Source organism: Harmonia axyridis, chromosome 2 (genome assembly GCF_914767665.1).
Source record: "Harmonia axyridis chromosome 2, icHarAxyr1.1, whole genome shotgun sequence".
Lineage (NCBI taxonomy): Eukaryota > Metazoa > Arthropoda > Insecta > Coleoptera > Coccinellidae > Harmonia > Harmonia axyridis.
Window position 1 is genome coordinate 23,185,497 of NC_059502.1, and position 23,727 is coordinate 23,209,223.

Below are 23,727 nucleotides of genomic sequence, written 5' to 3' on the forward strand. Positions count from 1 at the left end.
ATACTATGGGTGGCAAAAATATTACAATTTTATGTTACGCGGACGATGCGGTCTTGATCGCAGATTCAGAGGACAATCTACAAAGACTCCCTCACGCCTTTTCGAATAGGATGTTACTTATCAAACACGATTTAGGTTTTTACAAAATTTAAGTGATGATTGCACATAACAACTGAACAAAGTAACAAGTTATTTGACAATTCTGCCACCACCCTACTACTTAAAGAAGAAAAAAGTAAAAGGAAGTTCAAATTTGCGTAGCTAGACTCGATATTTTTCTTGAGAGTGATAGATTGTTGAATTCGTAATTTTTTTCAAATAACTTTGTTGGCAGTTGTTATGTGAAACCATCACTTGAGTTTTTTTTGATATGGAGTTTTGCCCGGTGGTTCCAAATAATAATTGACTCACTATAAGTAACCCGACGGACAGACTCCAGTTGAAAAAGACTGATCTGATAAATAACTCCCGGTGGAAATAAGCCACGGAACACAGGAAAACAGGTCTTACTTAGGCATTCATCAAGCCAAGTAGCTTGACCTTTGAACCAACTACTTGACTTGAAAATCAAGCTCGTTAAAATTACATACTTGAGCTTGACTTGGGTTTAGATATATATTGCTTGACTTGATATCACTTGATGTTACTGGAGTTTGAAATGCACGCGTCGCACGACATATATTTCTGCAATCTCGTGCGCGCTTAGACTAAATAAGGGGATTCATCGAGCGCCGAGAGCATGTGACTTTATTAGTAGTTCTCACACATTTCTATGAAATTTATTGGTAGATTTTGGTAGTTTCAGAAATCTGAAGGCTGGAACCACATTAAAATACAGGTTTGAAAAACCATTGTAATTAATGTTTTTATTCAATATGGAAAAGACTCGGAAAAAGAGAATATTAGAAACAAGAAAAATATATAGAATTTAGTCAAAAAACATTACATACTCACATATATGTATTTATATAAAAAACTAAAAAGAATAGAATTTTTTCTCATGAACGAATTTCGTCGAAACGGCAAATATTAGAGGGCGGAATTTTCTACTTTTTCCGAGAAATCCGAATTCCTAGAAGTACCTTGAATATGTTGATATCAACGGAAAAAACAAAATCTTTGGTGATATCGAAAGATCCCATTAGGTGTAAGTTGGTGGTGAACGATAGAATCTTAGAGCAGGTAATGAACATCAAGTACCTAGGTGTAGAAATAACGAGCGATAGAAATAACCATAAAGAAGTCAGACAACAGGTCATGAAGGGAGCACGCATATCTGGATATCTGAGAGACGTAACATGGAAAAATAAATACCTCAGGACAGAGAGTAAAGTTAAGATCTATAAAACGATGGTAAGGCCCGTATTGACTTACGCTGCGGAGACACGAGCTGACACGAGTAGGACTAAACAACTATTACGTACGGCCGAAATGAGTACTATAGTTGGAAAAACCAGAAGAGATCGCATAAGGAACTCGGCGATAAGGGAAGAATGTGGAGTGGTAGACATCGGAAAATTCGTCAGGAAAAGACGCAGAGAATGGAATGATCATGTTGGTAGAGCGGGCTATGAAAGACTTATAAAGATAGCACGAGATCGAAAACCCACTGGAAGGAGAGACGTAGGAAGACCAAGAAAAAGGTGGCTGGAGAGCTGGGTATCCACCTCGGTAGAGACACCATGAAGAAGAACAGGTTACGACCTAAATAAAAGAGGAAGAAGAAGAAGAAGAAAACTGAAACCTCATAAATTCAGCTGTTTTCAAGCTATAGGAAAAAATTGGAAAATGGCGTGAAATTAAAAGTTCTTATTACTTCTTTACCACTGGTGCTATCTATGAACATGAAACAAAAACATTCTAGGAATCCTTCGGTGTAATCTATTGTTTTTCATTGTAATTAGTTTCGAAGTTATAATACAGACTTGGGTTTTTTTAAATGTAAACCATAAATATTTCTATAATAAACGTAAAACTACAAAACTCATCAAAAGTTTCAGTTTCACACGGCAAATCAACCCCTTCCCTATCTATAATAATCTGTGAACTTCAGATAATTAAAATATTTGGTGGTCACCAAAACCGGATTTAACACCGTTAGATTTTTTCAACATTTAAAAATTTTGATATTTATTAATATTGTTCTTTAAATGTGACCAAAGGAAAGAACTAACAGTTTTAAATCCGGGGACCTTGCTGGCTAACGAAAATTTTGATTATCTGAAGTTCAAAGATTATCAAAAATAGGTACGTGGTTGATTTGCCGTGTGAAACAAGGAATTTTGATGATTTTTTTGGTTTGATAAGAAATGTATATATCACGTTATAAATTCTTAAAAAGGAAAAAAATATTCATTTATTTTAGAATTTTTATGGTTTACCAAAACCCAAATTTGTATTATACCATCAAAACTAATTGAAATAAAAAACAATTGATTACACATATAGAGCATTTAGAGTCTAAAATGTTTTTGCTTATAGCACTAGTAATAAAGCTAACGCTATTTTCCAATTTTCTCTTGAAGCTTGAAAACAGTTAAATTTATGAGGTTGCGGTTTGTACCAAATTAATTCTCTCAAAAATCGAGGCCGAAAATGTGCCATTCTTTTTCATTTAGCTAGTGAGAACCCCTTACTAGATAACGAATTTGGGACATCAGATTCTCTTCATATGAATGACAACTCATAAAAAAAAACATATAAGAATATAAGAATTAGCTATAACTATAACAAACTTTAATAAAACTTGTTTTATCGAGATATTCACCTTGATTTGTGGTTTCTCCCATTGTTCAATATTCGACTCCTTGATTTCAAAATATACTCTCTCTATTCTCTTGCTACTACCCAAGATTTCTATACGCCCAAGGAATGGTTTGAAGTAGTTCAAAACAGAACTAGCGGTTTCTAAGAACTTGGCAAGTCTGGAAAAAATGATATAAAAAATATTGATCGATCATGACTTCATTGTAACCATCCAGTTACCTTGGTTCATTTGGCATGTGCTCTGACAGGTTGGTAAGCAGAACAGCCAAGTTGAAACCGATTTCTTTCGCTGGTTCATGGAAGCGGTCTATGAAACCAACATAGTCCACTTTGCCGTCATGGTTGGTTTCACAGCAAACCAAGAGGAATTCAATTTCTTCCCTTAAAAATTATTACATTAATATTTAATTGGTTAAGCCGTAACTCGATGAAAATTCAATTTATATAACAACTGATGGTACATTTCAATCACCAACATAATTATACAAAAAACAATATTGAGGTCAGTCAACTTTGAATATTCAATTGAATCTGGATAGGGTATATACATCAGGTCTTGAATAGGTATTATCTATCTAATTCAAGTGACAAGGTGCAAAGGAAAATAGAAATTTCTTACGGTGTATAACTCTTCTGTTGGTCCATTTTCTCTTTGAAGTCTTTGGGATAAACCCATCCGTCGTTATTGAAGTCGATCTCTTGGAAACTGGCGCTCGAAGTCAACTCATTTAATTTGAGGAACATATCGAAATACTTCAAAATAAGTTCAACATTGGAAGCACTCTCTACCAGGGTGTCAACCATCTGTTTACCAATAGTACCGTTGACAACGTTGCCTTCAAGCATAGACAACATCATGGTTATCATGTCTTTCTGTAGATTGAGCAGTTCTTTGAGCAAATCCACTTGACTGGAATGTTTGGAAAGTTTATCTTGCATGTGAGAGAAGAGGAACAGAAAACCTCCTACAGCGTCCCACAATCTGAAAAGATTCATAGACATATTATTTAGAAGAAATAAAATTTCTAGAAGAATCTAAGATGAATGCACTTGCTTCTTAGATAGTTTGCTGGTTGTGATCTTCATTTTAATACAACCACCATGAAGAAGATTTTTGGAAAGTAGGTACAATAATCTTTTTCCAATTTTAGTTATTTCTATATGTATATGATTAGTAGGAATGAATGACTTTACCTGGAATGTGCTAATGCTTGTTGATTCAACGTGCAAGGACCTTGAATGACTTCAGTAAGGGTATTGAATACTTGACTTGCAACTCCTATTGCCTTGAAGAAATTAGCCTTACCGGCGGCATCTATGATTTCTTTACTGGAATAGTGCCAGTAGAAGTCCATTATGGATTCCTGGAGTCGCAGTAGGTAATCAACAGTACAAATAACAACATTGACCGTTGTTGTGTTGCCCGCTTGAGTACGCAGATAGTTTTGCCATTCTGGGATAAGAAATTGAATTTATAAAATATGTAACAGTTTTATGTTGCAAACTATTTTTTTTTTTTGAAAATTTTATTTTTGGTACACCTTGAACATAGACAGTATGACCCAAGTAATTACACCCACTGCTTTCAAACTGACTAGTTATGAATAGGTGTTCGGGGATAATTCGTTTTTGAATTTGTGGTACTTAGAAAAAGAGGCAACACCCTGCAGGGTGTTCGGTGTTCATGAGAAGATCGTATTCATTTCATACAGAAATGAGTCTAATAATACTACGTATTAGTAGAATCGAAAATAAAAAAGATTTTTTTGAATTAAACGAATAAACATATTCGAAAAAATATAAGTCCTCGTAGCCACCATTTTTTTTCATAAGAATCCGATTAACTCATGAACCGTTGAGTTTTTACCCAAGGTATGACATATTGCTGAAATTGCCATTAAGTAAGCTATCTAGTGCTGCAATAATATACTGGGTGTGCCATTTGAAATAAGAAAATAGTATGTAGTTTGTTTTCGGTTTAACCGGAAGTTGTAGAGAGAAAATATTTTAGGGATTAAGATCATTGTCTCAAACCCCAACATGCAAATTTTCAGCTCAAAATTATGATTGGTTTTCTATAAACGTCTAATCGTGTTGAATTACCCTGTATAAGATGTATATAAATTACATACTAGAATGAGATTCCAACATTATAGTAATAACTGGTATTACTTATCACTAAAAAGTCATTGAAAAAGAAACAATATTCCTATGAAACATTAACATAAAAGGAAATTTAATGCTTGATTCTTTCGCTAAAACTTCTATCAAATCTCTAACGTATAACTAAGTTGTAACAATGCATAACAATATTTATTTCACACAGAAACTATTCGGAGTAATATATAGTTTTTGCTTTGGAACATCGTTTTTTCCAAACCGAAATTCAATACATTTTACACTCACCCAGATTGTGTCCTTCACAGGTCAGCTGAATAAACCTGAACAAGGCGCAGGTAAACTCAGCATCGTGCATGTTCTTCTCGCCAGCGGCGCCTTCTGAACCGACGCCCAAACCTTCCGCCTTTGTGTTCCTTTCGAAGGCGTCTAGGTCCAAAACGCTGCAGCTGTTCATCAGGCCCGCTATGCTGGTGAAGAAGCCAACGTCTTTTTTGTCCTGCAGGTGATTGAGCATACCCATCTGGATGTCGAAGTTACCACCTCTCAATATGGATATACCCAGTTCGAGTGTCTTCATCACCATGTCGGATGGGATTCCCTTGCAAGCCGAGATGTGCAGCAGCACCATCTCGGCCACACCGCGGTTGGCAAGCCTGGCTTGGTTGAAGAGGAGCTTCTGCTTCTCCATTTCTTGTTCCTGGGAAGGCAAGATGATTGAATTTTCGCTTAAATGAAACACCCAATTGGTTCAGCAAATAATTAACTATGTAAGGAGGCACTGATCATTGGTTTCTTATAATATTCTATAAAAATTTTTGAAAAGCACTGACTTGGCGTCATGAGCTTCTGGGCATTACTTCAATCATGCGCCTTCGCATGGTCGCAGTTTTCGGAAGACGAACAGAGCCGCAATAACCCCGCTTCAGTTATAATAATAATTGATATGGCTATTCATTTTTATTAATTCTGCAATACATGTTACCAATTCTGAATTAAAATTTCCTATTTCTGAATTACTTTTTACGCCCCTGAATTATAATTGAAAAAGGTGTAAAGTAATAACATAATAAAAGTGAAACATGCAATAAATTTATCGAGATTAACAAGCATGTTTTTTTCAACAATCATAAATAATCTTACCATTAAATCAGACATTGTCCTCTTAGCAAAGCAAACATTAATAATTATGTATCTTCATTATCATAATAAAGAAATTATTTAAGTGAATGTTACTTACATGAATGGAAGAATTTCCTTCTTCACCTTCACCACCTCCTTCACCGCCACCTTCTTCCTCGCCTTCCTCTTCCTCTTCTCCACAAGATTTCCCCATAATTTCTGCGTAGCTCATGTATAAAGGATCCTCCTGTGGACATTTTGAATTAAAATTAAGAATTAGAATAGAATTTCGAAGAGATAAGTTCAAGATAACCAATTCAAATTCTTTTTATATATTCAATAAATAAAAGACTGACCTGGAGAGCTCCAGAACGTTCCGTCATGGCACCTCGACAAAAAGTAGTTACCAGCTGTGTTAGCGGATCATGTTTATCACCTTCCTCCTGTTCGTCCTGCTTTTTCAATTCAGAATCTTCGAAACTTTGAGTTAGATCTTCGATCATCACTTCCTGACCGACGTTTTCATCCTGAAGCCACAGTTCACAATATGAACGTATGAAAATATTGATCGCTCTATGTCTGGAAGAGAGAAAAATCGAATTATACATCTTGTTATAATGCTGGAGGCATTCACGACCGGAGTTAGGTAATTCCGCACTTTCTAGCCGTGGTCCAATTGGTTTTTGCACCTGATATTTCGCCCACAACTGCGGTAGGCATCTTCAGAGGTTTCTGGACCTTAGATTGTAATCCCACACTTGATAGTGATAGTTTTATCAAGTAGCTGTAGTTGTAAGCAAAATGTTAGGTAAAAATCCGACAAGAACAGGGCTAGAAAGCCAGAAACGTTCTAACTCTGTTGTTATGCATCTCCTTTTTAAACAGATGATGAAAATGTTCTTTTTCATCATGAACTTCGAAACAGGCATTCTGTGTAAAGAAAGTACCAGTAATTGAACACAAGTTCGCTTTTAGGGGGTAACTGAATATTCCGTTCAAGAGTCATCTGTCATTTAATTTACTTAAAGTGCTTCATTGATTTAGTTGATCTCAAGTGAGTCTTGCGTTTTATATAGTTCTACAGTTGTCTTAAAAATTGAATATTTTTTAACAGATACAGTAGAACTCATAAAAATAATACATATTACCAAGAATCGCTTATATAAAATATGCGAAATGACGGAGTTGAAAAAATCATCGATAAAATAGATCCTAGATCGTATGTTTTCTCACCACTATGCAGATCATGTGTTACAGGCGTAGACAGGGGGGGGGGGTTAGGGGGTTCGAACCCCCCGAAATGTGAGAATGTCACCATTCATTAAAATAAAATAACGGTCGACCAACCTTTGCGCAGCCGCAGTCGATAATCTGAATCTTGAGACCACTCCGAAACTGAAACCTGGCTACGCGCGTGTGTTTATCCCAAGATAAATGCTGACCTCCATCAATTGTTGACTTATTCGGTTTTTAAATAATAATAATAACAAAGTTTATTCATGATTCAATATAGTTACATAAATAAACATGATTACCACAGAAGTAATAATTTATTGCTAAAACATTACCTGTACGTGGAAAGATAATGGTCTACATCATTATTCGAAAATTCAAATAAATATTCTCTTGTGATCTAAAATCCTTTATTCAGTTAACCTTCAATATCTCGATTCAGAACCTGGTGTAGATGTTGAAGTTACTATTGCTGACGAATAAGTTTTAGGATGTTAATTTCAAATAAAAAAAAAATACTCCGTAATTTTGACAGATTGGTACTAACGAGAAAAAAGTGGTATGGTACTGGCGGTCTAGAGCTCAGATAATCATCCCCATCATCATATTTTATATAGGTGATTTTTGGCGAAATAATTCATTTTGATGAGTCTGTAAAGTAAGACTCACCTTCGAAAACACCCTGTATAAAACTTAAAAATTAAAAAAAATATATTTTAGAAAATGAAATTTCGAATGCTGAAAATTTTACGTAATTTCTAATTTGTGACAAAGAAACTCATAGATCCCTAAATTACAACTTCGGGGCAACCGCTCTGATTCGATAGAAAACAAAAAAAGTTAACTCAAAAAAATGCATTCAAAAAAAATTTTTTTTTACGGCGATACCATAATTTTGGATGCCTTAAAATATTTCTAGTTTCATTGGCCAATTGCCGGTACTCTTTTTGATACAGTAATATCACAAACCTGGGCATCTTGTACAGTGGCTGACACGTCAGACAGGCCAACGCTGCTCTTTTTCTAGCAGCTCCCAAGACTTTCCTCCAACCGTTGTTATTTATTTTCGGCCTTGCAGCCTGTTAGTTGAAAATAAACCAACATATCAAAAACTCGAGATTAGTTCATACGGGTTAAGATAATCAAGCACTCGCAAAAGAAAACCAAAAACATCACGTCAAAAAAGTGACAAACCTCGGTAAACTGTGGAGAGAGGCTTGTCTGAAGCAAGACAAGACTGCCCTTTTTCTTTGGGTGGAAACTACACTGCGATATACGCCCTTTTGTTGTTGTTGTGGGTGGTCAATCTGAATGGCAACGAAAGAAAAATGCAACTTAGGAAAACTGAAGAAAATGCGGAAATATGACGAGAGAAAATTATATAAACAATACATATATCTGCACTAGGAGCGTTCTACTTGAGGGAGTGAATCACCGTTGACAATAATCAATTGTGTATTTTAAGAATTATTCATATATTATCCGTACTGCTAGATGCCCTTGGAGAAAAATAATCTTACAGTGAAGAAGCAGTTAACGCAAAAAGGGTTGAGCTGAGCTAAAATTAATATAAATTGGTGGCAATTATTGTTTTATTACTTTTGTCATTTGTCGCTCTTTAATGAATTAATGAAAAATCCATTTTAAATATCGATATTTTTTTTATTAATTTTCATTAAATTTATTAGTTGCCACCCTGAAATACTTGGTTTTTGTTATTTACAGGAGTGAAAAAAGAATGAAAAGTAAGGTTTTATTCAGAACATCTTGTGGAGTAAATTGTTGACAGACGAGAATGTTTAGGAAGACTTATATGTTGCCTCATCTTTTATGAACATTAATTTCCTCTTTTTAGTAATTACGATATATCGATACTTTCTTTTTCGGTTCACCCATGTATATAACAAAAAAGGAAGTATATGAGGACGGCATATAAACAGTTATATTTCCAAGGAATTAGGCTATAATTCAAAAAAATTATTGCTAAAATCGGCCAAAGGGTTCAGAAGAAAATGAACTACAAACTTCGTTGATAATAATAATAATATACTTTGTTCCCCTAATTTTGAAGTTATGTGTTTATATCGGAGAGCATTCCCATTCTAACTGCAATTCAAAATTAGTTCTGAATAGAATCCCCTTTGTATTCAATGTCTCCGTGAATATAATTTATCTATTCAGTTATATCACTATATTTTTCTGGAAAATTTCAAAAGCTGCTCTAGTAACCATTTCGACAAAAATTTGGTATTTCACTCCTTTATCTAAATATGAATCAATGTGAATGTTTACTCTGTGTGAACTTACCATGTGCAATCCAAATAACACTTTACTCATTGCCACTATTCTATCCACAGTCTCCTCCAATTGATTTTTGCCGTTATTATCAATGCCAATGGTTACGCTTTTTTTACTACCTAATTGACTGTACAAATAGTGTTGCCATGACATTTCATCGGCTGGATCTATCTTATCGGGTAGAGTAAGTTGAATCTTCGCAAAATCTATGATATCATATTCTGGCATTTTCTGCGAAATAAAAAAAATATATAATGCAAAAATTCCCTAAAGCAGCTTAAATTTTCATAGATACCTTCAAGAATCTGTCCTTGCAGTGTTGCACCAGTTCCTGTTCTCTGCCAGCGAATAGGTTTAAACCAACAGGAAGCAGACGTTTCAAACATGCCACCATTAGAGAAGCCTGAATCTCTTTGTCCTTGTTGCGCTTCTTGTCCCTATTTTTTTTCTTTTTCTAAAACAAGATTCACATGAAGGATTTTAAGGCTTAATTGAATATATCTTACCTTTCCTCCTCCACTTTGGCCACCTTCGGGCACAACACTTCTTCTAGAGGCAGTTGGCATTATTAAAACCATGTTGTCAATCTCATTTGCCGATATGAAGTTCTGTTCTTCACGCAAGAAGTACTGTGACTTCGACCAGATATTGAATATGTCAGCGACATGATTATAGAGATCTTCAGCTTCCGCTATGTTATGCCTTAACCAATGATTCCTTTGTAGGTCTACATATTTGATAAGTAATGGATAGAATGAATAAATATCCCTAACTAATAACTGCCAGTCTTCTTGAATTTGTGCTTCAATCTGCAATGAGAAATCAAAATTATGATCTTTCATTGATTTGGATTCTTTTGTTTTAATAAATGTACTATATTTTATACTGACCTGAGATGTGTCATCAGAACTACTTTTTATAAACCCTCTCATACTCTCTTCTTTATGATACATAGCCTCTGTCCTTTTCTTGACCCTTTCTGCTAAGGGCAAGAATGGATCCTTGAGCAGTTCCTCACTACTGTTTATGATTATCTGTTGGGTATAAGCGGCTATCCTTGTCATCCAAGGTGCCGACTCGTTACCGATATTTTTTTTTATCAATTTCAAAACGTTTTTGAGTAACTGATTCATATGTTCTGCTGTTACCATGGATACATGTGTTCTGGAAAATTGGATTTATGTTTGTTCAACGATAAAAATAAATTATAATAAACTAAAACATTACACATAACTAAAATAAAATCGTCTGTGAATCATTTTAAAATTAGTTGCAAAGAGAGTAGATCTAGGTTCAGACAAAAAAGGCAACGACATGAAGTCAGGATGTTTTGAGCGTTTGTTCACTTATAAGCCAATTGCACCCTTGGAGACCACATAACTGTGAATAGGTATAAATGTGGTATTCAAGTGCAATATGCGCATGAATAAAAAGAATTCAAAAGGTTCTGACTTTACGTCGATGCTTTCCTTGTCAAAAATATATTTCAACCTATTTATTAATCATTATTTTAAACATACCCTCCTGTTGGACTAACATTATCCGGACCTTGAGCCCACCAAAAGGGGAGATAAGAGCAAAGCATTGGCATAATGACATCTATCACATGAGGCGCATCAGAGTATGTTTTTTCACTGTCTACGAATTGATCCACTTCAGTTAAAATAGCTTCCAAAGTTGGCATTGATCCTTCCATTCGAGCCATTATATCTGAAGTATACAAAATAATGATGTAGTCATCTTGTTATTAAAAGTATCTTGAAATCAAAGAGGAATCAAACAATTACCTTGGGCTTCTAAAGAATGATCTGCAATCCTATTAGCTAGTGAGAATGGGTTATGTTTATTCAAATGAGGTTCCAGAAAAGCAACAGGAAATGTGGAACTGAATGCTCCAAGGCAAGAACCTGAAATAATTAAATTATTCAATATATCATTTTAATTAATTAACTACAATTTATGAAATTCTAAAAGGTATTTTCGCTTACATACCTAAAGCTGGTTTATTCCTCTCTATCTCGGTTTTCAAATATTTTCTATCATGAGTTAGTGTAGCATCAATGCCTAAAGTATACAAAGCTTGGAGAATCTTGTAGGAAGCCACTTGGATTTCATCCACTAGAAAAAAATAAGAAAATAATAATTTAATGATTATAATTTCAACCCTAAATTAAAGCAACTTATAATTAAGTTGTCTTTCTAATTATAAGATGCATTGAAATATAAAGTGATTTATTAAACAAATACCTTCTTTAATGGAGGAAAGTAATACTTACACAATAAATCACTGCCGTATTCACAGTTAGCCAAATGATCGAACAAGGCAGTAAGTATGGGCAAACAAACTGTATCGACATAAAATAGCGAAGTCGATGTTTTCAGATGCGTCCCCCGAAGATGACTGTATTTACCCTGAAAAGGAAGATATTAGCGTCCAGACTTCACCAAAACAAAAAACCTGCTCACCTCTTGCAAATTAATGATGGTATGCATCAGATCGTCCGCTGTGTTATTGAAGAATGTCAACATTGACGTCCTGATAAACTCTGGACAATTCTTGACAAGAGACTTAGCATCTATGCCTTTGACTAACACTTGTAGACAACGCACAGTTATCCTAACATCAGCACCAAAAGCGGCCAACCTTGATCTCAATAGACTTGCTAATTTGCAGAAAAGAGAAGCCACCATCTCCTTCTCTTTCAAACTGGCCGCTCCTATGTTGTTGGTAGCCGTGGCTACCGCAATGAAGTAGTTCCTGTGCGTGGAGAAATACTTTTCCATGAGCGGTAGAACGACTTTGGAGAAGAATTTTATATCCCTGGATGATGTTTTGTAAGAGTTCCTCCTACTGAACGTTTGTGACGGCTTCAGTAGTTTCATGTTGATGGTAGCTCTGTCTGCATATTGAATCAACTTTTCCAATAAGCTGTAAGCGAAGCGAAGCTCTATGGAAGGACCGCCTCCAGCTTGCTCATTCTCTTGAGCAGCACCTCTATTTGGCCTGAAAGATTCAATAGATATCAGGAAGAAATACAAAGTTTAATTGCAAACTAATACAGTTCCAAACTGATCAAACAACAAGGTTATATTCGATTAAATTTTCGTACCTGTGCAACTTGTATCCTTGATATTGCAAGTACTTCAAAAACTCCTGAGACCTCTCCCTATCCTTTTTCTTCTCCTTGTCCGTCAATAGATCGTAAGGCACCAATTGCGGATGCACTCCACCACCGCATGTGTTAAGCTCCTCCTTCTTTTTTTTCGCCCAGATATCGTGAGCGTTTTCCGCCAAACGCTCAGCCATATTTTGCATTTCCCTTGAAAGGTTCAAGTTGGTCATGTCCACGGGGTGGGGGTTATAGCTACCGTCACCGGATACTGGGCGAGGACTATTGTTTCTGCTTGTGGGCAGGTCAACTTCTGTGTGTTCTACAGTCCAGCCGATTGCTAGTAGAGCTTTGAGGGAATCTCTCACCGGTTCTTTGTATCGCTCCTTCTCCTGAAATACACAAACTCTCTCTTCAAAATGATCAATATAAGATTTTCAATAAGAAATGGCGAATTAATCCATATCAGTGATTTCCTAAATTTTTTTTTGATACTCTAGCATTACATAAACTATGAAAATTTCTTTACTTACATAATCGTTAAGCATCGAGTAAGACTTTAACCTAGGATGTATTCTCTGTTCCCAAGAGTAAGAATCCCCATATTGCCAATTGTTCTCCAATTTCCTCGAAGCCCATGCGTCGTGATAATGCTCAGAGAACTGCTGAACGATACTGTTCAGATCGTTATTCAACTGCACCGAAGAGGTATTTATGGGTTGAGGGTTGTAGGGACCGTTACCGCCTCCAGTCTTATTAGCATACCACTCGTCGTCGTAGTTTTTAGACAGTGAATAATCAGGTGGAAGAGCGCAACCGATAGCTGTCAAGCAAGGCAGAGCTTTACCGAACAGTTCGGGCTCGTAATCCATCTTGCTTAATGAATCGAATATGTTTGAGAACAGCATCATGGTGAGCCTCTTCTCCTCATCGCTAGCGGCGCCATAGGCACCCTGGCCTGTGCTAGAGCCGTAATATTTGGCGCACCTGTCGTAATGCAGGGTCAGAAGACGCAGAGCGACAGTCGTGTACTCAGACAGATTGGACACATCCACTGTGAGCTTCCTCAGTAATTTCAAGAGCATGTAAGGATGTAGTTGACTGGTTAACGCGACCAGGAAATCGGAAACAGCCTCCCTCTGGCCCTTGGTAAGCATACGGTTCTTGGATAACCTGTATACTGTGTGCAGAGTGGCATCCAGAAGTGAAGAGTAATTTTCAGCCTCACTGTAGAACTTGCTGTGTTGGATCAGGAGAGGTAATATCGAGTTACCCATGTAACGGTTCATACTCAAGGCCATATCCGATTCACTACCATCGTTCTGAAATAAATATTCGACTTAAGTAGGAGATTCAATTTTTTTTTTGTGAATCGAATCAAATTATATCTATATCCAATCAACCAAGAAAGTATCGGAATTTATTATTTTAGGATTGGCACAAGTATTCCCTATATTTAAGAGGTATTTGATCATCACCTGGCATTTGATATGATTACAGTTCTCCATTTGTCTATTCATGCCAAGTGTATTCTGCTATTTTTGTAATATGTAGGATTAAAATAATTAGAAATGGAATTTCGTGTGATGAAGCACTGAAAATGTTACCTAATAAGTCGATAAAGACCTATTTGTTGAAGAAACAAAAACCCAATATTTATTTGGGAATATTACAGAATCATATACAAAGCAAAAAGTTCTTTTCAAGTATTTCTGCCTAATAGTAACTATCCTCTTAATTTAAGGCCTTGGTGAATAACCAGTGCAAAGTAAATTAACAAATCGATTCAAAAACTCCAGATATATTTGTATATTATTCTTTTTTCCAACAATCAACTGAATAAAACTTTCAAATAACTTTTTCAGTTGAATTTTTAAATCATTGGCTTTGATTACCTGGTTTGATCCAGAGCAAAGAATTTAGTATTCTGTTTTCTGTTTGCTTGTCATTTGTCACAACATTTTATTCTATTAATTTTGCCATGAGAACTTACTCTATCAAGGATAGTGGCGCATCTAAGATCAGGAAGGAAAGCCTCCTCCAACAGTTTGAAGAACAACTCTTGAGTTTCAATTCCATAAACTCTTTCCAAGAATAAAACAACAGACTGCTTGTGACCCGGTATCAAACCAGATGGCATATCAGACTTCGGCCTTTCCTCTCCAGCAGCAGGATTGTGCAGTGAGAATTTCAAACTAAGGACACCCTTTAGATCTTCCAATGGCACCAATGAACGTAAAATAGCTCTGGCTCTCAACGACTCGTTTTTACCCTAAAAATTAAAAAAAATGATAATTAACATAAAGAATATACAAATTATGAAATTGTTACTTTTTTCTTTAATTAAATCGGTTACTTTTTTCTACACTAATTTATTTCCCAATTTACAGATTATACATTTATTTCCACTATTTATCTTGATTGAAACAGCGTTGGTTCTAGCTTGGCCTAGATGTATCTAGTCTGTTCTAGAAGGAAGCAGTTGCAATATTGTTAAGCTGGCATAATTGAAATTTGCAGGTAAGAAGATTTGAGTTTCACTCAGATATTTTGAAATAGTAAATAGTCCGGATGATCATTTAGAATATCTTTCCTTTCATAATATTATCCTTTTAAATTTGGAGATTCTAAGGAATTGTGTATCAGGGGTTTTTTACAGTTGTGTAAAATTTCCATGTTTTTATTGACGGCAACATGTGTTCCCGTCCCAACTTTGGTTCGCAAATGTTGAGTCCGCTTTAGTTTATTGGATATATGTGTGTATTGCCGATCATTACAAATTATAAATATGTATCAGAATTTCATGTTATCTTACCAAAGCTATGACAGAAGCATCAGGAGCACAACGTCCCAAAAGATCTACCAAGGTGCAGTAAAAATTTAAAATGGCTGCACCTGTGTCAATATAATCCTCGTCGTCATCACTTTCGGGAAGGGGATGAGAAAATTGTCCATTTTCCTGTTGTCCTTCCGCTTCATCCATCATTTTTCTCCTGTTTGCTATTTTTTCCGACATCTGTGAATGAAGGTTTCTATTTCAGCAATCTCAAGAGCAATAAAAAGTTTTAAATGAAAATACTACACTGCGCAAAAGAATTAACGCACATTATGGAAATCTCAAATTTATTCTACAACTGAAGGTGTTCTCAATGATGATTATTTTTATCAGAATTATGCATGCATATGTTATTCACTTTCAACGTTTTTCTTCAATACAGATGTTTTTTCCCAGCAGGAATAAAAAAAGATGAGATTATCAGATTTTGAATGTATTGGCTCCATTCTGAAATCAGTTGTTCTCGATCAATTCTAGTGATCAATAGTTTTTTTTCGTTTGATTTTCTACACTCGATCGCTATGCAACGCGAAACACGCAATTTGATCCAAGAGGAATGTGCCCAAGCGGTAGTTTTGCGAGAAGAAGGGTGGACATACACAAGAATTGCAGAAAGGTTTGGAGTTTCCCATACAAGTGTGTCCAGAATGTTGCAGCGATTCAGGGAGACAGGTATGAATGTCCGAAGACCAGGACAGGGTAGACCACGGGTAACAACTGCCATTCAAGAACGTTACTTGAGAGTTTCTTCGTTGAGACAACGGTTTGCAACCGCTCGCCTCCTTCAAAATCAGCTTGAGCAAACTCATGGGGTGCAAATTAGCACTCAGACAATAAGAAATCGCCTCAGAGAATATGATTTAAGGTCTCGTGTCACGGCAAAAGGCCCAGCTTACCTCAGCCCATCGAAGGGCGCGTTTGGATTTTGCGAGAGAGCATATCCATTGGGAAGAGGCTGATTGGGAAAGAGTGCACTGAGCATATCTTTCATGTGGACGTCTGTATACAAGGGAACGTCGATCACAATGGTAGAGGCAGAATCTAGACTCATCTGTGAAGAGAACTCTTTCCCAATCAGCCTCTTCCCAATGGATATGCTCTCTCGCAAAATCCAAACGCGCCCTTCGATGGGCTGAGGTAAGCTGGGCCTTTTGCCGTGACACGAGACCTTAAATCATATTCTCTGAGGCGATTTCTTATTGTCTGAGTGCTAATTTGCACCCCATGAGTTTGCTCAAGCTGATTTTGAAGGAGGCGAGCGGTTGCAAACCGTTGTCTCAACGAAGAAACTCTCAAGTAACGTTCTTGAATGGCAGTTGTTACCCGTGGTCTACCCTATCCTGGTCTTCGGACATTCATACCTGTCTCCCTGAATTGCTGCAACATTCTGGACACACTTGTAAACCACACTCCAAACCTTTCTGCAATTTTTGTGTTTCCACCCTTCTTCTCGCAAAACTACCGCTTGGGGACATTCCTCTTGCGTCAAATTGCGTTTTTCGCGTTGCATAGCGATCGAGTGTAGAAAATCAAACGAAAGAAAAAATCACTAGAATTGATCGAGAACAACTGATTTCAGAATGGAGCCAATACATTCAAAATCTGATAATCTCATCTTTTTTTATTCCTGCTGGGAAAAAACATCTGTATTGTAGAAAAACGTTGAAAGTGGATAACATATGCATGCATAATTCTGATAAAATTAATCATCATTAAGAACACCTTCAGTTGTAGAATAAATTTGAGATTTCCATAATGTGCGTTAATTCTTTTGCGCAGTGTATTTTATCTAGGATGTTTGCGCTTTTTTATTTTGCATCGGATTTTTGAATATTCAATTTGCTCGGTATACAGCTTGACATAATTTCATATATTATAAAATATTGCTTTCATATGGACCTTAATTTCTACAATTCATATAAGATTTTGATGAAACTTAATATGAGGTTCGGGTCCTAGATCCTTTTATAAATTTCAGCTCTTCAGGTGCGTACTCCAGCAACCTCAATATCTGCATTTTCTTCTAATCTGATTTTGAAGAAATTTGGTATGAGGATTAAAGTTGGTTCATAAGTGGTTTCATAGAAATTTAAGTGAGCTAAAAGTGAGGAAGCTTGTGCGACGTTGTTTCAACGTATCAAAAAATATAGTCACAGGCTATTTCAATTCCATTATTCAGATGAGTCGTTCAATAATTGTGTAGATTATGTTATAATCTGCAACAAGTTTCTTTCGTCAAATTGTACAGTGATTTTCACGTGGTTATGATGCCATGTGCATGTTTTCAATTTCCATCATCATAGATAAATATTTAAATTATCCTACATCTCCATATCTTATCCTACATCTTACTTATCATTTTCAATTTCATTAGTCGATGAATGAAAAGAAAATGTGATTTATTTAAAAAGAAGCTGAAGTTTTTGCAGGTGTAAAATGGCTATGATTGTTGCTTACACACTGCAAAAGGAAACTACTCTATCAAGTTTCGTGCCAAATCATTCAATTATTGATAATAAAACACCAATTTAGCTGCAATTCAAATTTACCGAGCCAAGTGGTTGAAAATAGTCAAAACTTAAAAAGTAAAAAAAATGAAGCCTCAGTTGAAAGGAGGAACGTCTAACTAAAAAACTTTTGCAAAAAACCTGAAGCAACTTAAAATCATTATAGGATTTAAGGCATGTTCCTCAGACAACCATTTTCCAGCCAGTAAGTTCGAAAAACTACAACTGGATATTTAAAATATCTAAAGAATTGAAAGGACCAAGCAAACAGACTTCATGAGATCTGAACATGTATTAGGAAAAAATTACCCCCAGTATCCCCCATTTCTACGCCCTTGGTTTGCTTAAGATGATAATATACCTTATTTGCATCGATTATGGCTCGCAGTAGCCCTTCGCCTTCTCCTCTCAGTGCGGGTCCCAAGCATTCTGGTCTTCTGATCAACAACCTAATTACCAAGTTGGCATTTTCCTCAACACTCTCTCCATTAACCCAAACACAGAATCGCAGGAAATCCAAGTACCTTTCACCCTCAACTGGATCCCAACCCAAGTCTGGGTAGCCCTTCTCAACAAGCTCAGAATTTGACTGAAGTCCACAACGTGACAAATACACAGCTATCTTCTCAAGATAGTGTTCTCTGAGGGCTAATGCCAGCTCGGTGTTCTCCATCAATGAGGAGTATGAAACATCCAGTGGTGTTGAGCCTCTAAGGCTGGGCCTTGATAACAGGATATTAGAATTATCTAACAGGAAGTCAAAGTGTTCAAACATGGCCTTCTGATTCTGACGTCCAGTTCTGCAGAAATAACACAAGAATCTGCAGCAAGCGACCACCATCTCGTGAGAGGTGTCCTGAAATATAAATTTATTTATTAATAATGTTTCCAGAATGAAACAGATATCGAATTAACAAGAGACATCAGGAAGGAACTAGTTTAATGATTATTTTGATTTTGAATGGAGAAGCCAAACCAAAATCCTGATTACAGGTTGTCAACAAAAATATTAGAATGAAATGAAACCATAAAGGTACCTTTTCTTTTGTTGTTACTTCTCCTTCCCCTGCTTGAGCCTGAGCACTAGCATCGGACTGAGCCTGAGACCTTCTGCCCAAAGTGTTTATCATCACCGCCATAACGTTCTCATGAATTCTGAGGATCCTAATGAGATCAGGATGCTGGAAAAATGTATGGTTGTTCACCAATTTCCACAACCGTTGTCTCATCAATTCTTCTTCTTCCTGAGACATCTGTACAGGCAATAGGGCGCGGATCTTACTCAGACCCACCCACATCTCAGCTACGTCCGATTTTGTTTTCGCATTTATTATATATGTCTTCTGCAGGGCCCTGATCAATTCACCGACCGAATCATATTGCCTCACGAAAAGGCTGAAATTGTTGAAAACAGTCTTATTATTAAACTCATCAGTTGCATTTTTTGAAAATTTCATAAAAGTTGATAAAAATCCATTTCATCTGATATTTGATAATAAAGTCAAAAATAAGCACCTGAACATTTGTTGCACCAGTTGAGGAGTTTCAATTTGAGACTCCTCAGCCCATTTTACAATGGTGGCTATGAGAACTTTTCGAAAGATCTCTTCGGGAGTCTTTTTTTCTGGTTCAGGTTCTTGTTTTGGTTCTTCTTCCAGTTCCTTCACCGCATTGATCAGATTATATAACTTTTCCATTGGTCCAGGCCTTGTAACTTCTTCTGGTACCTGTTAGAATTAATTTCAGACAGATATTCTGGAATGGTCAAGATTCAAATTACCTCCTCCATTGGTTCTGTTTGTAAGGCTTGCAAAGAAACGTGAGCCATCAAAACATCATGCATTTCCTTCATCTTGTCTGATAGCTCATCTCCTAGAGGACAATTTTCTTTGTCTTCCTCCTCAACATTCTTGAAACCTTAGAATATTAAAATGATAAGCTACATTCGAAAATTAGAGGCAAGAAACTAAATAACTTTCAGTCTATATTACCTAAAATAGCATTCATTTGTTCCTTTGGGGGACACCTGAATTCCTTTGTTTTTTTAGCAGCTACAGCTGAAGGTAGATCAGATTGTTTGATTTCTACATACCGCCTCAGCTGATCGCTCTGTAATTCACCAACAAAATCTGTGCTGAAGGCTATAATGGCTTCTACTCTATGTCTTAACTGTATGTCACAGAGATGGTGCAACAGGTAACACATCTGAAGTTTAGCACCTTCAGCCATCTTCATTGAAAGGAGTCCCTTAGAATGTTCGTTTTTGCCTTCTTTGTCAAAGGTTGGGTCCCAAGTTTCAGGGTCTACCATGATGAGAAGCTTATTTACATCTTCATCTCTAAGCAAGCCAACTAATAGAAGGCGATCTACTAATTTCAATAAAGGCCTGGGAAAATTGATAAGTAGTTGTAATGGATAAAATCCAGGATGGTTGTGAAATCTAATTACTATCATTTTATACTCACAGAAAGAGGTTTTCATTTGAACCTCCAATTGGATCTCTGTTGTGTACTTGATTTATTTCTACGGCTTCAGCAAGAGCTGTCATAACATAGTTTCTCACCACGTCTAAAGGAAAATATGGGGAATAGAGATTTTTTATATCTTCTATTACATCCCTGAAAAAAGTAAGAACCATTTCAACTGTACATAAATGTAGAATTTCAGTACAAAATGATATAAAAAACAGAGATATGTATAATTAATAACTTTGTTGTATTGATTGACACAAAAAAGGATACATTTTTTTTCATTCCTGAATTTTCAAAATCTTGACGATGAATTTTAGAAACTACACAATTATTTTAGGATTGTGATTATTTTCATTCATCACAATTCAATCAACTCATTGATAAATTACTATTATTATTATTATTATTTTTTATTTGCAACTATAGTGTAAGAAAATTTTTCAATTATTTGTGTCAAGGATGGAAATATGTTTCCATTTGCTTTCCTCCTAATGTCCTTGAATTTTTCAATCTTTGTTACATGTTTAAAATGATTGCCTTTCTCTCTCTTAAAAGCTCAGATTGTGCTAGTTAGGACAACTGTTTTTCTATATTTCTTTTCCCTTTATTTTTAAATATTTCATGACATACTATGAAAGTACTGTTAAATTAATTTAATTAAGGTGTAATGCTGTAACTTTTTTTATTATCCTTAACTATTGAGATTGTCACAGTAAAAAAATTCTCTGAGATGAATTCATATAGCAAATCGCAGATCATATTAAAAATGCCAATATATTTATCATAGCAGTTATTTCTAATGAACATAATAATTATTTGCGAGTGAAAGTAATAAATAACTTACGTTATGTTCGTCATATTCATTACTGGTTGTACAGATTCCATTTTCAATTTGCATAAACTGTTACCCATTTCAGGATTTTCATATAAATCCTTCAGGTCTTGTCCGATAGGAATGACATACTCGTTTTTGCATACTTCCCTGTGGGAAGAAATATTTCAATGAAAATGTTTTTCCAAATGAAGAGAAATTGTCAGACTGCTAGATAACCCTTTAATATTATAAGCGTTTTATTCCGTAGATTTCGAACCGAATTTTAATTACATACAAAATACAACAAATGCCTCAAAAACTTACATAGTTGTTGCAGCTGATTCCAAATGAACAGCAATCAAGAGATCGTAAAACCCTTGTCTGAGAGGTCCGCTCATGTATTCGGCCTTTATAGCGTATAGTAACTGTTTCTGGTCGACATGTTTACAGAGTACATGAGCTGCCCTATAATTGCTCTGGTAACAAAGTGCCGCGTATAGAGTCAACGTATGTGCATGGAAACTCAGCAACTTGTCAACCTCTATCAACTCCAAGATATCTATGCAACGGTCTTCCTCTGGTATGTGCAGAGCAAGCATGGATATAGCATCCTCACACAACATCGACCAACCTCGTATGTCTGACAACTTCAATGCATGGACTTGAAGACTTTGGTTAGGTACCTGAAATTGATAAATTTCCTAATATAAAGTTATTAGAATAGAATATATTATTCACTTATAATAACTGTCATTTACAATGAAAATGAGAAGTCACACAAAAAATATAAGAAAAAAGAATGACATTCAAAAATTCATCGGCAGAATAGAGTTCTAGCCGCAGCAGCAAATTGTAGTTCCCTTTATGAAAACATTAAAAACTAGTGTTCTGTCTTATTTTTGTTGGAAAGTTTCAAACAAATGTGCAATTCCTTTCAGTCAACGATTAACCATGTCGCAGATAAAGAAAGTAGCATTGATGATACTATTTTGTGATTACATTGCAACTTACCCTAGCCCACTGGTTTGGTTTGAGGCACTGTACTTTCAACCGTGGGGGGAATTGTGGAGTAACATGTTTACCACTGTTCTGTAACACAGCAGCGGAGAGTGGTAGAGTAGTCAGAGTTCTGCCTAACTCGATTTGGAGAACCTCTTTGCTTGTGGCTTCGACGAAAATAGCCGGAAATAGTTTCGTCTCTGGCTCCATCTATCATTGGCAATATTTAATAATGTGATCAAGGTGTATAGAAGTGGAGCTTACCCTAAAAACGTGGGACGTTGGTTTTCCTTCGCAAGTATACGTGATAACACCAGTGGCCACATCTAAGAAACAGCCAACGAACATTCCTTGAGATGCTCCCTTACCCGAGGCATCTTGAGATACCTCGTTATATAGCTCATCAGCACGTACCATGTAACAGGCATGGCGATCAACGCTGCAAATTTTATATTTGTTCACAGTACAGAAATTAGGACCTCAAGAAGGTTTGCTGATTTGCTTGATTTGAACTATTTTATCTACTCACCAATCTATAACCCTATTGTAATCATCAGTTAAGATCACAGATGACTTCAACACTTGACTCTGGTTGAAATCCAAGGAATGAAGATGATATTGGGTTGTTACCCAACCTACATAAACATGCGAAGGGTCTTGACCAGGAAATATGCGTACACCTGTTTAGAATTAAGTGAAAAAATTAGAAATTAAAAGGAAGCAGGGATAGAAAGTAATTACCATAAAAATATTCATTGATGAGTTTCATACACTCTGCATCATATATATCGTTTCCATAAACTTCTATACCAGAGGTTTGTGGAATAGACAATTGTTTTTGTTGGCCTCCCGTTGAATGAAGATCACTCTGAAAGTATTTTATTACAAGAAACTTATAAATATATGACCTTTGAATGCATGGTATTTCTACAAATAAAAGACTCTCATTTAAAAGGGCCCCAAGTTCATTCTACAATCATTTAAAATGCTAATTCCAATGTGGTATACATTGATAGGCCCATAAGTCAACAAAATTAATTTTGAACTCCTCAAGATCTTCTGCTACAGTCATTCTTACCTGAGAGTTCTTTATGGTGGGACTTCTCTGTAACTTAGGCGATGAGTTAGCCTGACCTGGTGAGTGACCACCTTGAGGAGACCTAGTAGGGGGGGATAAACTGTTCGTCATGCCGTTAATTTCCAAATCCGGGGTTTTCGACTTCTTTCTTTCAGTACGGTCCCCACTAGATGCACCTCTCTTTTTCGAGAAGAATCTAAATGGTGATCTTCCGCGCTTCTTTCTATCGTCAAATTTATCCAGATTTGTAGGTGAAATGTCATTGTAACGTTGCAAGTCCAATTCGCTACCAATTCTTCTGGAGTCAACTGTATTAAAAAAAATTAATTGAAAATATCATAAATTTCTGGAAAGAAAAATATTCTCAGATTGGCT

General features: G+C 36.0%; 1 protein-coding gene across 4 annotated transcripts in view; it reads right to left on the reverse strand.

The window, feature by feature from the left end:
- The window catches only part of LOC123673622 (ryanodine receptor), a 50,073-nt gene that overhangs the window by 13,110 nt on the left and 13,236 nt on the right, over nucleotides 1–23,727 (reverse strand). For all 4 annotated transcript variants that reach the window (XM_045608207.1, XM_045608208.1, XM_045608205.1 and 1 more), the window contains 34 exons: nucleotides 23,353–23,660; nucleotides 23,016–23,142; nucleotides 22,804–22,954; nucleotides 22,539–22,713; nucleotides 22,287–22,484; nucleotides 21,600–21,958; nucleotides 21,306–21,443; nucleotides 20,456–20,608; nucleotides 19,982–20,376; nucleotides 19,771–19,907; nucleotides 19,506–19,717; nucleotides 19,028–19,385; nucleotides 18,352–18,846; nucleotides 15,463–15,663; nucleotides 14,641–14,919; nucleotides 13,181–13,969; nucleotides 12,648–13,039; nucleotides 12,004–12,541; nucleotides 11,814–11,949; nucleotides 11,530–11,655; nucleotides 11,325–11,444; nucleotides 11,058–11,247; nucleotides 10,428–10,701; nucleotides 10,044–10,346; nucleotides 9,833–9,991; nucleotides 9,547–9,768; nucleotides 8,434–8,546; nucleotides 6,363–6,585; nucleotides 6,125–6,253; nucleotides 5,173–5,584; nucleotides 3,961–4,219; nucleotides 3,386–3,748; nucleotides 2,986–3,147; nucleotides 2,768–2,924 (listed from right to left, as the gene is read on the reverse strand). In XM_045608207.1, coding sequence (XP_045464163.1) covers nucleotides 2,768–2,924; nucleotides 2,986–3,147; nucleotides 3,386–3,748; nucleotides 3,961–4,219; nucleotides 5,173–5,584; nucleotides 6,125–6,253; nucleotides 6,363–6,585; nucleotides 8,434–8,546; nucleotides 9,547–9,768; nucleotides 9,833–9,991; nucleotides 10,044–10,346; nucleotides 10,428–10,701; nucleotides 11,058–11,247; nucleotides 11,325–11,444; nucleotides 11,530–11,655; nucleotides 11,814–11,949; nucleotides 12,004–12,541; nucleotides 12,648–13,039; nucleotides 13,181–13,969; nucleotides 14,641–14,919; nucleotides 15,463–15,663; nucleotides 18,352–18,846; nucleotides 19,028–19,385; nucleotides 19,506–19,717; nucleotides 19,771–19,907; nucleotides 19,982–20,376; nucleotides 20,456–20,608; nucleotides 21,306–21,443; nucleotides 21,600–21,958; nucleotides 22,287–22,484; nucleotides 22,539–22,713; nucleotides 22,804–22,954; nucleotides 23,016–23,142; nucleotides 23,353–23,660 — 8,753 coding nt within the window. The remainder of the gene's footprint in view (nucleotides 1–2,767; nucleotides 2,925–2,985; nucleotides 3,148–3,385; nucleotides 3,749–3,960; nucleotides 4,220–5,172; nucleotides 5,585–6,124; nucleotides 6,254–6,362; nucleotides 6,586–8,433; nucleotides 8,547–9,546; nucleotides 9,769–9,832; nucleotides 9,992–10,043; nucleotides 10,347–10,427; nucleotides 10,702–11,057; nucleotides 11,248–11,324; nucleotides 11,445–11,529; nucleotides 11,656–11,813; nucleotides 11,950–12,003; nucleotides 12,542–12,647; nucleotides 13,040–13,180; nucleotides 13,970–14,640; nucleotides 14,920–15,462; nucleotides 15,664–18,351; nucleotides 18,847–19,027; nucleotides 19,386–19,505; nucleotides 19,718–19,770; nucleotides 19,908–19,981; nucleotides 20,377–20,455; nucleotides 20,609–21,305; nucleotides 21,444–21,599; nucleotides 21,959–22,286; nucleotides 22,485–22,538; nucleotides 22,714–22,803; nucleotides 22,955–23,015; nucleotides 23,143–23,352; nucleotides 23,661–23,727) is intronic.